The sequence below is a fragment of the Macrotis lagotis genome, chromosome 1, assembly GCF_037893015.1.
Source record: "Macrotis lagotis isolate mMagLag1 chromosome 1, bilby.v1.9.chrom.fasta, whole genome shotgun sequence".
NCBI classification, from domain to species: Eukaryota; Metazoa; Chordata; class Mammalia; order Peramelemorphia; family Peramelidae; genus Macrotis; species Macrotis lagotis.
The window spans coordinates 804,908,478-804,921,739 of NC_133658.1; the positions used below are offsets into that span (position 1 = coordinate 804,908,478).

At 39.4% G+C, this 13,262-nt stretch overlaps 1 protein-coding gene across 2 annotated transcripts in view; it reads right to left on the minus strand.

Annotated features, from left to right (window-relative positions):
• Window positions 1-983: 983 nt before the first annotated feature.
• The window catches only part of KCTD21 (potassium channel tetramerization domain containing 21), a 33,346-nt gene continuing 21,067 nt past the window's right edge, over window positions 984-13,262 (minus strand). Inside the window, exons 1-2 of one of the 2 annotated variants that reach the window (XM_074216978.1) lie at window positions 6,522-7,531; window positions 984-4,388 (exon numbers count right to left, since the gene is read on the minus strand). In XM_074216978.1, the coding sequence (XP_074073079.1) occupies window positions 3,578-4,360 (783 nt within the window). In that variant the 5' untranslated portion in view covers window positions 4,361-4,388; window positions 6,522-7,531 and the 3' untranslated portion in view covers window positions 984-3,577. Of the gene's footprint in view, window positions 4,389-6,521; window positions 7,532-13,262 lie in introns of those variants that run through there. The other variant, XM_074216977.1, reaches the window with a different exon arrangement.

Sequence of the window (13,262 nt, forward strand, 5' to 3'; positions counted from 1 at the left end):
AGTCTGACATTTACTACTTGTTCTATCTCAGGCAAGTCATTTAACCTCACTAGATATGAGTTTTTGTCATCTATAAAATGAGAAGGCTGGATTTAGTCTCCAAGGTCCCTTCCAGTTCTCAGTTTATGATTCAGTGTTACCCTTGGCAATGAGAGGGCTATTATCTCATCTTTTGGAAAGAAAAAGATGAGAAAAGACATAGAGAGCTTGGAGTTTTGAGGGAATTTATGAAGGATGGCCTGAGTCTTCTTAACAAGGAAGGTGACAGCTATCTGTTAAGGACTGTTGCCATACAGGGAAGGAAGGAAGAAAAAGAAGGGGAAATAAAAATACTTAAGTAGGGGAGGGGATGTTGAACATTAACCAGGCCTATAAGGGAAGAGCTGATGTTCACAGTGACAAATTACCCATCAGTGGCAGAGTCACAGGCTGGAATTTGTGGCTTTGGAAATAGAATCCCTTGCCAAGGCATTGTAGAAAGAGTACTAGATTAAGGGTAAAAAATTTTCATGTTCAAGTCAATCAGCCAAGTGACTTTGTTCAAATCACTTGATAACAACTCCAATCTATAGTACAATGAAACTTACAAAACACTTTCTCACAATCTTGTGTAGGTGTTATTATCCCCAAGCTGAGGCTCAGAAAAGATGTGACTTGTCCAGAATCCCCCACCTAATGTCTGAATTAGGACTTGAGCCCAAGTCTCTTGACTCTTAAGTCTGGTGGTACACTTTCTATTACATCAAAGAACCTGATAATCTCATTTTTCTATTGCCTTTAAGATTTAGTTTTCTTTAAAAGGGGAGGGAAATAGTACAAGTATTATTTCCCCCATTTTGACACTAGTAATACTATTTTTATATTATATAATATAAACATAATATTTTATATTATATTTATAATAAAATATATAAGAATATAGTAATAATAATATAATTTAAGGTTTACAAAGTATTTTATAAATATATCATTTGATCCCCATAACCACCCTTGAAGCTGGGTGCTATTATTATTCTTAGTGAGGACACTGAAGCTTTAAGAGTTTAAGTGACTCACTTGCTCTTGGTCACAAAGCTAAGTGCCAGAGACAGGATTTGAACTGTCTTCCTGATTCCAAGTCTAGTGCTCTTATCCACTGCATCACCTACCTAGCTTTTACAGATGAGGAAACTGAGACTTACATAGAGAAAGTGATATGCCCAGGGTCATAGAACTAGTTGTCAAGATCCAATGTTTGGTGGTCACTGGGGCCAGGGTTTAAATCCATTTTAGAGTTCATGAACAAAACAAGCTCTCAAACATAAGAACAAATGCCAGAGACTCAGGAATTGTGCTGTGTTAAAGCCATACAATTTATTGCATAAAGAAAGCTATATTTGCTCAATGCCCCACAGAGAAGGTAGCTATATAGGTTTCTCCAGGGGTCCATGGAGTCATTAGCCTGTCCATCACTAGCCAGTAGCAAATTAAGCATCTCAGATTCCTGTGCTTTGTTGTCATGGAGAGGAATGATCCAAGTTTGAGTTTTTGCAGCTCAACTAAGTAAGCCATTAAAAAAAATAAGAGGACCATTGGGGGTCCTAAGGCTGCTGGCCCACTGGTGCAGCATGGAGCTGTGCACCACTCACCATCGGTGGATTCTGCAGAGCCAGGAGGGTGCCCTCGCCCCTGGCTTTTTTGATCTGTACCTGACCCAACCAATGTGTGTCCCAGGTATGACTATGAAACAGCAGGTTGATTTTCCAATTATATAAGAGAATGGTATACCCAACAGGCTGTTTTCATGGAAGTATAGTTTCCAGAAGGAAAGAGATGATAAGCCCCGCAGTATCCTGCCCTGGTCAGACATCTTCTAGAGTATTGAGTTTAGTTCTGGGTACCACATTCGAGGAAGGACATTGACAACCTGATCACCAGTTTTGCCAGTTAGTAGTGGTGAGATAAAAGAGAGAGGGAACATGACCCTATTTCCAGGGCCCTATTGGTACAAAGAAATGGAATGTCCAGTGAGAGAAATGATAATCCTATTGTCCTATGACATGTCAGACCTGATATGGAACATTTTGTTCAATGCCATTTTTTATGGAGAGCAGCATCCAAGGAAAGCAAAGAGGAAATCAAGGAGACCGAAGATGATGTCACACAAGCACTGATTAGAGGAGGTGGGGGCATTTATTCTAGAGAAGACTTAGGGAGAACACATTAGCCATCTTCAAAGTAATTTGATGAGTCACCATATGAAAAAAGGTGATTTGTTTTGTTTGGTCCCAGAATTAAGACCAATGGGTAGAAATTAAAATGGAGCTAAATCAGACCCAATGTGAGGAAAAAATAACCCTAACTGGACTGCCTTTAGAAGACAGTGATTTTCCCATCACTGGAAATATTTAAACAAAGCCTGGATGACTACTCCTTTGTTATAGTGGAGGTTCTTATTCATGTGTGATTTGGACTAGATAGCCTCTGATGTCCTTGCCAACTTTTGAGATTCTTTATTTCTAGGAACTATGTCATTACTTCCCAGGACAGAGAATTCCCTCCCTACTAAGACAACATTCATTTTCACAAAACTGCTATTGTTAGAAATGTCTTCCTTATCCTAAACTGAAATTTCCAACCCTTGTTCCAACTTCTGCTTAATTAAGGACATTCTGAAATAGGAGCCCAGAAGTCTTGAGCAAGGGCTATATGGTTGGCATAAACATGTGACTTTCCAGATGGTTACTAAGAAGGGATTATACTTATTTAGAGAAAGAGCTAGTCTGTCTGTTAAATCATTTCTTCATTGGGGACCAAGGATCATGGAATCTGATAACAAAATGTGATGACGGAGCATCTCTTCTCCCCAAAGGTCCAGGCACTCTCAAGCAATAATCTTAAAGTTCTAAACTGTGACTAGGCTTAGAACAAAACATTCTTTTCTGTTCTCACTTGCCTTTGCAATCTCTTCCCTACACTTCCCCCTTCTCTGGAGATTATTGCTGAAGCAGAAAAGAAAATCTCCATGAACACAACAGCTCCAATGAAGCCAAATATCTTTGGCCTTCTATGTAAATAAGTATGGGGCTGTAGAAATTCACTTGTAATGGATGAGATGAGCTTGGCTTGGATCCCAGGATCCTAGAGCAGTGAATAGATTTTTACAAGCTTCACACTTCCCTTCAAACCCTCCCAACATGGCATTATCCCTTAGGACAGATGAGTTAATTGAGGTCCTGGCCAATGGTAGAGATAGGAAGGCAACCCATATGGAGAGTTTGACATTCCTTTTCCCCAGCAGCTGTCTCTTTTGAAGAATATCAGGAGACCCTCCAGCCCTGGTAATACACTAGCAGTACCCTGACAAACATGAAGAAGAATGCTCCCTCTTACTAGAGAACACATATATTCTGAAAGGGCATACAGATAGCTACATTATAGGGAGAAAAATCAACTCCTGCTTAGTGATTAATACATATTAGTATATGATTCTGTATCACACTGCTGGTGAGTGTTTCTTAGCTGGTGCTTGAAGAGAAACACTCTGCTGACTTTGTGTTATTTTGTAGACTGTAAATATGCTGAAAGCTGACCCATTCTACCTATATCGTATTAATCGAATAATCTTATTATTCATAAAATCAGAGAGGTGTGGGTGGGAAGAATCTACACAAAAGCCATCACTGAGTGCAATTTTCAATACCTCTTCCACAAACACTTGGAAGCTATTAATCTGCTTGTTGGCTGGCACTACCCATAGTCTCTTTAAATTCTGTTTGGTGTATTCTTCCTCAGGCAAGCCATCAACGCTGGCCACCCAATCCAAAGTGAGGTGGTTTGGGTCTTGCAAGTAGCTGGAGATGGAAGACAGATTCCCATTGAAGCAGTAGAAGAGTTTGGAACCCAGAAGCTTCAGGAAAAGACTCGAAGTGCTGAAAATGTTGGCATTGAAGACCTCCATGTCAGAAGAGGACAAGCTGTAGATCTGTGGTGCTTCACGGACGGTGAAATGGATGTTCTGCACATGTTTGTTCAGGGTGATATTAAGCATAGCATTCTTCTCAGCTTTGGACAGCTCCACCTCCTTTTCCTGAAGCGCTTCAATCAAAGGTTGCACTTGATAGAAGTCAGCTTCCCTCCGGAGCAGCCCCATCTCTTGAAAATCCTCAGGGAGGTCCAGATGGGAAGTCCTCAAGAAGTTCAAGATGTAGCGGAAGACCTTGCCATCACGATCAATGAAGCAGTTGCCCTGGCTGTCTTTTTTGGTGGGCATCTTTCCACTGAACATGGCTCCCAGCATGGAGTTAGGAAAACTTGTCAGAGTTGACAAGGAGGTAGTATATAGCTTTCCTCCAACATTCAGAGTGATGGGGTCAGACATGGTGAGAGCCTAGGAAGTTAAGAAAAACCTGGAGAGGGAATATCAATTAACCCGTAAGTATTTATAGTATTTATAGTATTTATAGGCACAATCATCTCTAGACAATCAGAACTTTGAACTTTTTAAAATTTAAAATTTAATTTTAAATTAATTTAAAATTTAAATTTAATTTAATTTAAATTTAAATTTAAAATCCAGAAGCCTATGTGGATACCATTTCAGATGAAGAATGAATTGAATGAAATAACTGATAAATTCAGATTTAATTAATAAAATTCTAGAATTCTATTTTTTCTCTGCTCAAAGCTTCTATTTAGTTATCAAATAATAGCCAGTTACCTCAAATCTAATACCAATACTTTCAACTCCAAGTGGCCTTCTGTTTTGGAATTCACTTCAAATAAAAAATTTTTGATGTTCATAGAGACAACTTCTAGCTGATGAAAGGTAGCTGGGTAGCATAGTGGACAGAATGTAGGGTTTAGAGTCAGGAAGACCTGAGTTCAAATCTGGTCATAGAGACTTAGAGGTTATGTAATCCTAAGTAAGTCACTTTACTTCTGTCTACTTCAGCTTCCTCAACTACAAATTGGGGTCATAATAATACTTACTTTTAAGAGTTATTTTTTTTTCAAGGCAGTAGGGTTAAGTGACTTGCTCAAGGTCACACAGGTAATTATTAAGTGTCTGAGGTTAGATCTGAACTCAGGTCCTCCTGACTCCAGGGTCAGCACTCCATCTACTGCATCTGCCTTTTTCTATAGAATCTTTAAAAATCAGAGTTGGTAGGGGCCTTAAAATTATAAATGTAGAACTAGACAGGACCTTTGAACTAACTTTTAGACCTAGAAAGAATATTAGAACAAAGAATGTTTGAAAATCAAATTCAGAAAAAGTGTTACATTATTAAAAAGCATTATGTTATTATGTAATTTTACTATCTCATACTTTATTTTTCTTCCTTAAGGATATGATTTCCCTGTCATCACATTCAACTGAGATCAATGTATAACATGGAAACAATACAAACACTGTCAGAATGCCTTCTGTGGGGGGGAGGGAAGCAAGAATGAGGGGAAAATTGTAAAACTCAAAATAAATAAAATCTTTCTTTAAAAAAATTGAATTCATAATATTAAGACAGATAGAATATCAGAACACAAAGAACTTGGAATATCAGAGGTAGAAGGGTCCTTAGGAGGTCGTTCCAGGAGGTTGGACTCAATGACCTCTTAGGTCTCTTTCAGCTCTAACCTTTTATGTTCTATATTCTAATAAATTATGTCCTTAAATTTAGTCTTAGGGAATTGGCCATTATTTCTAATTCTGGTTCTCCAATAAAATTTTGCAAAGGGGCCTTTACTGTAGGTTCTCTCATGTTTCTTCTACTGCCCCTTCCCCAATCCTGCTCAAAGAGCTAACAAAGAATGGTGACTAAGATGGAGATGAAATGAAGCCATCTGGCCATCTGATCATATACAGATCTTTCCACTTATCAGTCAACAAGTAATACTAAAATCTTAGAGATTTGAAAACTCAATCAATCTTCACACACAAAGGACCAGGAGGGATCATCTAACTTACCATCCTCCTCCACTCTCCAACCTAGCACAACTATCTCCTACAGCATTCTTTACAGGTAGTCATCCAGCTTCTATCTGGACTAACTTCCTCATCTATTAAACTGAGGGGGTTGGACTAAATGACCTTTCAGATTCCTTCCAGGTCTAAATCAATGATCCTATGACCAGTAACAGAGAACTCACTTCTTCAGAAGCCCAACTTTGACACTAGCTGAGACCCCAGGAAATTCATTTCACTTCAGAAATTTAATTTCCTTATTTGTAAAATTGGATAAAAATATCTGCAATGCCTACTTCATAAGGTTCCTGTGAGAAAAGAATTTATAAGACTTAGAAGTACTACAAAAATAGGAATCATTATAATGAACAATAATGATAATTTTTTAAACTGCATTTTTATGTGCCCAGTCTTTTGATTTCCAAGAGAGTCAGCAGGGAAACAAAGTGGATCCTCAAGGCAAAATATTAGTTAAGTAGGAAGAGGAAATTGAGGCACAGAGAGTGAAATTACTTTTCTGAGTTTATATAACTTTTAAGTGTTAAGAGCTGAGGTTTAACCAGAGCACACAAGTACTTACTGATGATTGTCCTTCCTTTCTTAGCACTGCAGGGAGGTTAAATCACACAAGTGAGAAGCTCTCTCTTGAGTTCAGCTCTAAGAAGACAGCTGAATTCATCACTGGGAAGCTGCCAGTCTTGGAGATTCTGCCTTCCTAGGGCCCTGTGTCCTGTGCCTCTGGCCAGGCTGGGTCCCTCTTGCCTTCACTCCCAAAGCCAACTGGATCTGTCTGCTCAGCCAGCTCTGCCAGGGTAGGTGCCAAAGGTGGGTTTTGTGAGGAGAACCCAGTAGAGCCACCACGGAGCATGACTCAACTTCACACAGCTTTGGCCTGTTTCTAATGGTAATGAGCACAGCCCGTTTTGGCTTAAACTGGTTGGACTGGGTCTTCCTGCTTCTATGATATAACCCCTGAGGGCAGGGACTGCCTCCATGAATCTGTTTGATGGTGACTCTTTCATGGAAAGTTAATTGAAATGCATAGATGACACAAATACTTTATGAAAATTAAAACAATAACATGTCCTTTCTCTCTAGAGCTTATGGTGATAAAATACTGTCTTAAAGATAATAAATATACAGTGTCTCAAAAATCTTAGTGAAGGTCTACATTTATGATCTCCTCTGAGTCTTATACCCCCTGGGGGGTAGGTTGTCCAGGTGTTCTAAGTTCATTTTTTAGAAGAGGAAACTGAGAGTCAGAGAAATTGTATTTACTCCCAAGGTCACATGGTTAATAAATACTAAAGGTGGGATCTGGACCCTGTCTTCCTAAACTCATGTTCAGCATTCTGTTCACTAGATCACACTGGGAGGTAGGCCATGATAAACCCTCATATTGTGAAAGACTATTGTGAGTCAGCTCACTATCACTCCACTGGATGTGTGAGGGGTCACGTAAGTCATATTATTCCCATTTTAGTGAAGAGCAGTAAAACTACCATTCAGCAAGTTTTGGTGACTTGTATGCAGTCACTCAGCTAAAAACCATCAGGGACAAAGATCTGAATTCTGATGTTTTAAATTTCTGATCTTCTCTTTCTACCAATCACTTCCTTCTATGCTTATTTGGAAAGGAACTGAAGGACACTACCGAGCCCTCCCCCAACCAAGGTTAGAGATGATTTTGAATCATGGAACTGTAGACCTGGAAGGGTCTTCAGAAATCATCAAGTCTAACATTCTTGTAGTTAGCCAACAAGTCAACAAACATTTATCAATTGCCAACTATGTGCTGGCTAAGCATTTAGAATTCTAAGAAAATAAAATATCTTCCCTACTCTGTGAGTTGCCTCAACTCGTCTACTGGGGGTAATAACTGTCAAATAACTATGTATAAAGAAGATAGATGCTGAATAGATTAGAGATAATCTTGGAGAAATCAGGAGCCACAAGTATTTATTAAGCATTTACTAGGTACAATGGATGGAATACTGGGCTTGAAATCACAAAGACTCAACTTCCTGAGTTCAAATCTGGCCTCAAACACTTACTAGATGGGTGACCTTGGGAAAGTCACTTTCCCCTGTTTGCCTCAGTTTCCTCATCTATAAAATGAGCTGGAGAAGGAAATGGCAAACCACTCCAGCATCTTTGTCAAGTAGACCGAAAATAGGGTCATGAGTACTTGGACACAGCTGAAACAATCCAACCACAGCAGCAGCAGCAACAACAACATCAAGATCTGTAACCTTCTTCATCACACATTAGTGATTAGAAATGAGGTGTAATTCCCCATTCCTGCCTGCAAGAGCTAAGTAGGTATCTTAAGGTAAGTTGAAGGGAGTTCTGCCCTAACTCATGGATTATGCAAGAATAAACTTCTGTGGAACTTGATTGGCTGGAGATGGGTTATTGGTGAGGTATATTTGAAGGCTACTGATGCAACTTACAATGCTTAATTAAAATCTTTATCCTTTTAGTATAATTAAAAAAAAAGAACTGCAGTGAATAGAACACAGACCCTGGAGTCAGGTGAACCTGAGTTCAAATATGCTCTCAGATACTTAATAATTATTATAAATATATAATTATAATTAATACTTATTCAGCTGGGTGATCTTGGGCAAGTCATTTAGCCTTGCAAAAACAGACCAAAAAAAAAGAGTAAATGAAAGTAATCCCAGAGAGGGATGGCACCAGAAATTTGGGTGGGGGGGAGGATGGGATGTAATGGACCAGGAAGGGTCCTGCAGAACATGAGTTTTGAAGGAGGCCAGGGAAGCCAGGAAGTGGACACAGGTGATCAGGGAGAGGATTCTAGGCATAGAGGACAGACAATAGAAAGGCATGGACATTTGAAGGTAAAGAACGAGTAGGTTGGTGTACCTGGAGCATAGAGTAGAGGGAGTAAAGTATAAGACTGGACAAGCAGGAAGGCACAAGGCTGTGAAGAACTTAAAATGCCAAGCAGAATTTTTTATGTGATCCTGGAGATAACAGGAAACCTGAAACTCAGAGCATTTACATTACTTACTTGAGATAAAATGACTTGGGGTAGCTAGGTGGTACAGAGGATAGAGCATTGGTCCTGGACTCAGGATACTTACAAGCTGTGTGACCCTGGTCAAGTCATTTAACCCTGATTGCCTCAAGAAAGAAAAGAAAAGAAAAGATCAAATGACTTGTAAATAAGTGTTGGAGCCTGGTAAGACTCCAAGTCCTACAAATGCAAACTGAAAAATCAGTGAAACGAAAAGACTTACTCAGAACTACAACCCAAATCTGTGACTCTAAGAATAGAATCCTTCCCACAGCAGTGAAAATTATGGAAAGGATTTACAGAGAAATGGGAAGCTGTTACTGCCAAATCTTAGCAATGATTCTTGTTTCTGTTCTTCCCTTTCTTGGAAGAGACCATGTCACACACCTTCTCACATATCTTCAATTAATCCTCATTGCTTCTAGAAATGCATACCCCTTAGCCTGGCATAGGCCCTCTACAATTTGTTCCCTACCTATGGGGATAAGCATACCTGTAGTACATGCTTCACTGAATTGCCTTAAGGTTCAAATATATGTAAGGAAAACAGTATTTTATAATTGGGGAAATTTATTATTGCCATTTTGCAAATGGGGAAATGAAGTTGAAAGGGTTTAAAGTGGCTTGTCCAAGATCACGTGGCTATTGAAAGGCAGAGTCAATCCTTGAACTCAGATCCATTTGACTTCATAACCAGTGTTCTTCCCATCACCATGTGACACAGGATGTGACATGAAGAAGCTCTATTAGTACTTGCTAAATGGAGACATAGATGCTCTCCAAGTTCTTCTTCATTTCCGAGTCTTATAGGCCTCAGGAGATAAATTGTGGAACAAGAAGGGGACTTAGGGCCATAATGATGAGCTTGGAAGGCAATTAAGAACACAGAATGTGGAATCTGGCTGAAGAAATGAGGCCTGGGGGTGGCTAGGTGGCACAGCAGATAAAGCACCGGCCCTGGAGTCAGGAGTACCTGAGTTCAAATCCAGCCTCAGACACTTAATAATTACCTAGCTATGTGGCCTTGGGCAAGCCACTTATCCCCATTTGCCTTGCAAAAAACCTAAAAAAAAAAAAAAAAGAAATGAGGCCTGGAAGGAGGAAGCTATTCACTGAGGTCATACATGAATTTATTGGCTAAGCCAGCATTGGGAGCCAGCTTTCCTGACTCTTTCTAGTGTTCTTCTAAAGGAGAGGGCCAGGGGCTGGATCTGTGATTTTACTGACCTAGGAAATTCTGGGATAAGGAAACTCCCTCTTCTTATGCAGGTCAGCACCTTCTCTAAGTCTCTTAACTCTAAAGTGTCTTTGAGGACTGAGAAGTTAATAGCTTACCCATTTCCACAGTTATTATGTATCACAGGTAGGACAGGAACCCAGCTCTACCTGGTTCCAAGACTAGCTTCCTCTCCGTCATGCCACTTCAATGGATAGAGATCATGTAGAACTGAAATGATTAAGTCTATAGAAACACAGAACTTCCGAGTGGAAAGGAGTTCTAGAGAGTGTCTGAGTCCCATCCCCTTACTTCAAAGAAGTAATTAAGGCACCTATTCCAAGTCTAGGGCTCTTCCCAAAAAACCCATATGACCTCTGTGAATGCTGTACTGATAGGACTTGTGTAAATGCTGTCTCCTCTGGCAGATAACACCCAGGTGGGTAGCCTTGTTGGCTTGGCTGGGCTCCTAGTCTGCCTCATTTAAAGAAGACCAGTCATGCAGTGGTTCCATCAGCCTAATTAGATCCTTTGGCATCAGGAATGGGAAAAGGCCAAGTGAAAAAATGGTTGAGACTTTGCTCAAGTGTCAAAACTTTAGAAGGAAGTACATAGTAGTTATATGTACATTATAAATATGCATATATACATGCACTGTAATATGCAGATTAATGTACATGTCTACATGATAACATGCATGTGAACACACATGCATGTATGTGTATCAGTATACGCACACTGACATGTGATGCTCCTAGTTCTTTCCTCTGGGTCCAGACAGAATAAATCTAATCTCTTTTCTCCATGACAACTCTCCAAATATTTGAAGACTTCTAGCATGACCCCCTTGAGGCTTCTCATCTTCAAGATCAATGTTCCCTTCCCTTTAAAGGATATGTATATATCATGATTTCCTGTTCTCTCACCAAGAGAAACTCAAGTTTGTTAAGGCCCATCCAAAAATGTGAGGCTAAGAATTGAACAAAAGATACCAAATATTGTATAACAAGAATATAGTACAAGGAGGCCATGGATGTGCTGATAAATGTTTAACAATAAGCTTTCAAAAATATATATAGAGGTGGCTAGGTGGACAGTGGATACAGCACCAGCCCTGGAGTCAGCTGCACCTGGGTTCAAATCCGGCCTCAGACACTTTATAATTACCTAGCTGTGTGGCCTTGGGCAAGCCACTTAAACCCCATTGCCTTGCAAAAACCTAAAAAAAAAAAAAGTAAATATATACATAAACTACTTTAAAGTTTAATCTATGTTAACATTTCCCTCATCACTTATTAAGTCCAGACAACCAAAAAAAATTATTTCAAACCCTGAATTATTACATTTGATGATTTCTGAGTTTAAAATGTTCACACTGAAAATGTAATGATTGGGGGAAGCTAGGTGATGCAGTGGATAGAGCACTGGCCCTGGAGTCCAGAAGACCTGAGTTCTAATTTGACCTCAGACAATTAATGATTGCCTACCCTTATGACCTTGGGCAAGTCACTTAATCCCATTGCTTTAAATAAATAATTAAAAAAAAAGAAAATGTAACAATTGGTACTTGCTGATTCAGACTGGTTACACATGAATTCTTTAGGCATCTGAATATCACATTAGCTTTTTTGATTACCACAAACACTATTGACCCATACTGAGCTTGCAGTCCACTGACCCTGTATCCCTTTCACAGAAACTTTCATTTAATTGCTAACTACTGCATTCCATCCTTATGCAATTGATTTTTGAACCCAGTTATGATCTTAAATTTATTCTTCTAAAATTACAACTCCTTAGATCAGATGGTTCATCCTTCTATTCTGTTAAAATCCTTTTAGATCTTGTCATCTAGCATTTTAGTAATCCTTTCCAGGTTTGGGGCAATCTACAAATTTAATATACCTTCTAGGGGTCATCTCTAGGCATACTGATTTATATCTTGTCACTAAACCCAGATAGTCATGGCATCACCTTCCTAATATTATGGACCTCTTTGAGAACAAAGGACAAACAACACTTCTTCTACCTTTAATACCAATTTCCCAACACAATCTACCTCTCATTCCTCACACCAAATTAGTCCTCCAATTCTTCTCTTTCTATGATGTAATTATGGGTCAAGTACTATCGCCATTTTTCATAGAGTTAAACTAATAAGTGAAAGTGACCCCCCCAAAGTCATCTAGAAAGTCAGTCCTAGAATGAAGACCAGAGTTGGTCTCTTGACTTCACTTTCTCCCCTCTAGAATTTGTATCCAAATATATTTTAATAATTCATGTATTTAAAAAAAGCTTTTAAAAACCAGAACTTGGTTCAGCGATATGGTACAGGAGGCAGGTGACTTGGAACTTCCTTGGTCTTCTTATATATTAGGTTTAGGGGGGGAGGGAAGGAGGTTGATGACTTTGCACAGCCCTGCCTCATTTAAATCCAATTCACTGGCAAGTCAAGAACCCTCCTGATGTCATTGACTTTCTTTGAGAAGGAAGCACAAACAATGGCAATGCTAGTTTTAAGAGAATTGGGGAAAAGATTTCTCCTCATTTGTCTTGGAATGTGTGATAGAAGAAGTATATTTCCTAAGCCCTGCCTTGCAAATGTGCTAGCTTTTCCTAAAACTTTTCCTTATATAACTTAGGCTAGTTCTTGTCCTTAAGACCTAAGATGTCTGGCTCTGGTTGACTCATTGCCTGACTACAAAAAACCAAAAGAACTGTCTTTCTCTGGGGTTTCTGATTGTGGACTAACAGCATGATCAACAACAAACTGTCCCCTTGTAACCTAATGCAGAGTTGAAATTCCTTTGTTCAAGGAGTCCTTCTTATAACTGGGCAGACAAGCAGATGCAGAAGAGCTCTGTGAATGGTTGGAATAAATGCTAGTAGGAACTTTGTGAACCTGGTTCCTAAAACATCTGTTTTTCCATTTCATCTGTGGGGTGTTTGGGGTTGAAGGAGTCTCCTTAGGGTAGCTGCTGCTAATCCCCTTTCTTCCCACCAAGCCCTTGGTGTTAACAGCATTAGGATCACAGCTGTTCCCTTCTGGGCAGAAATTCAGA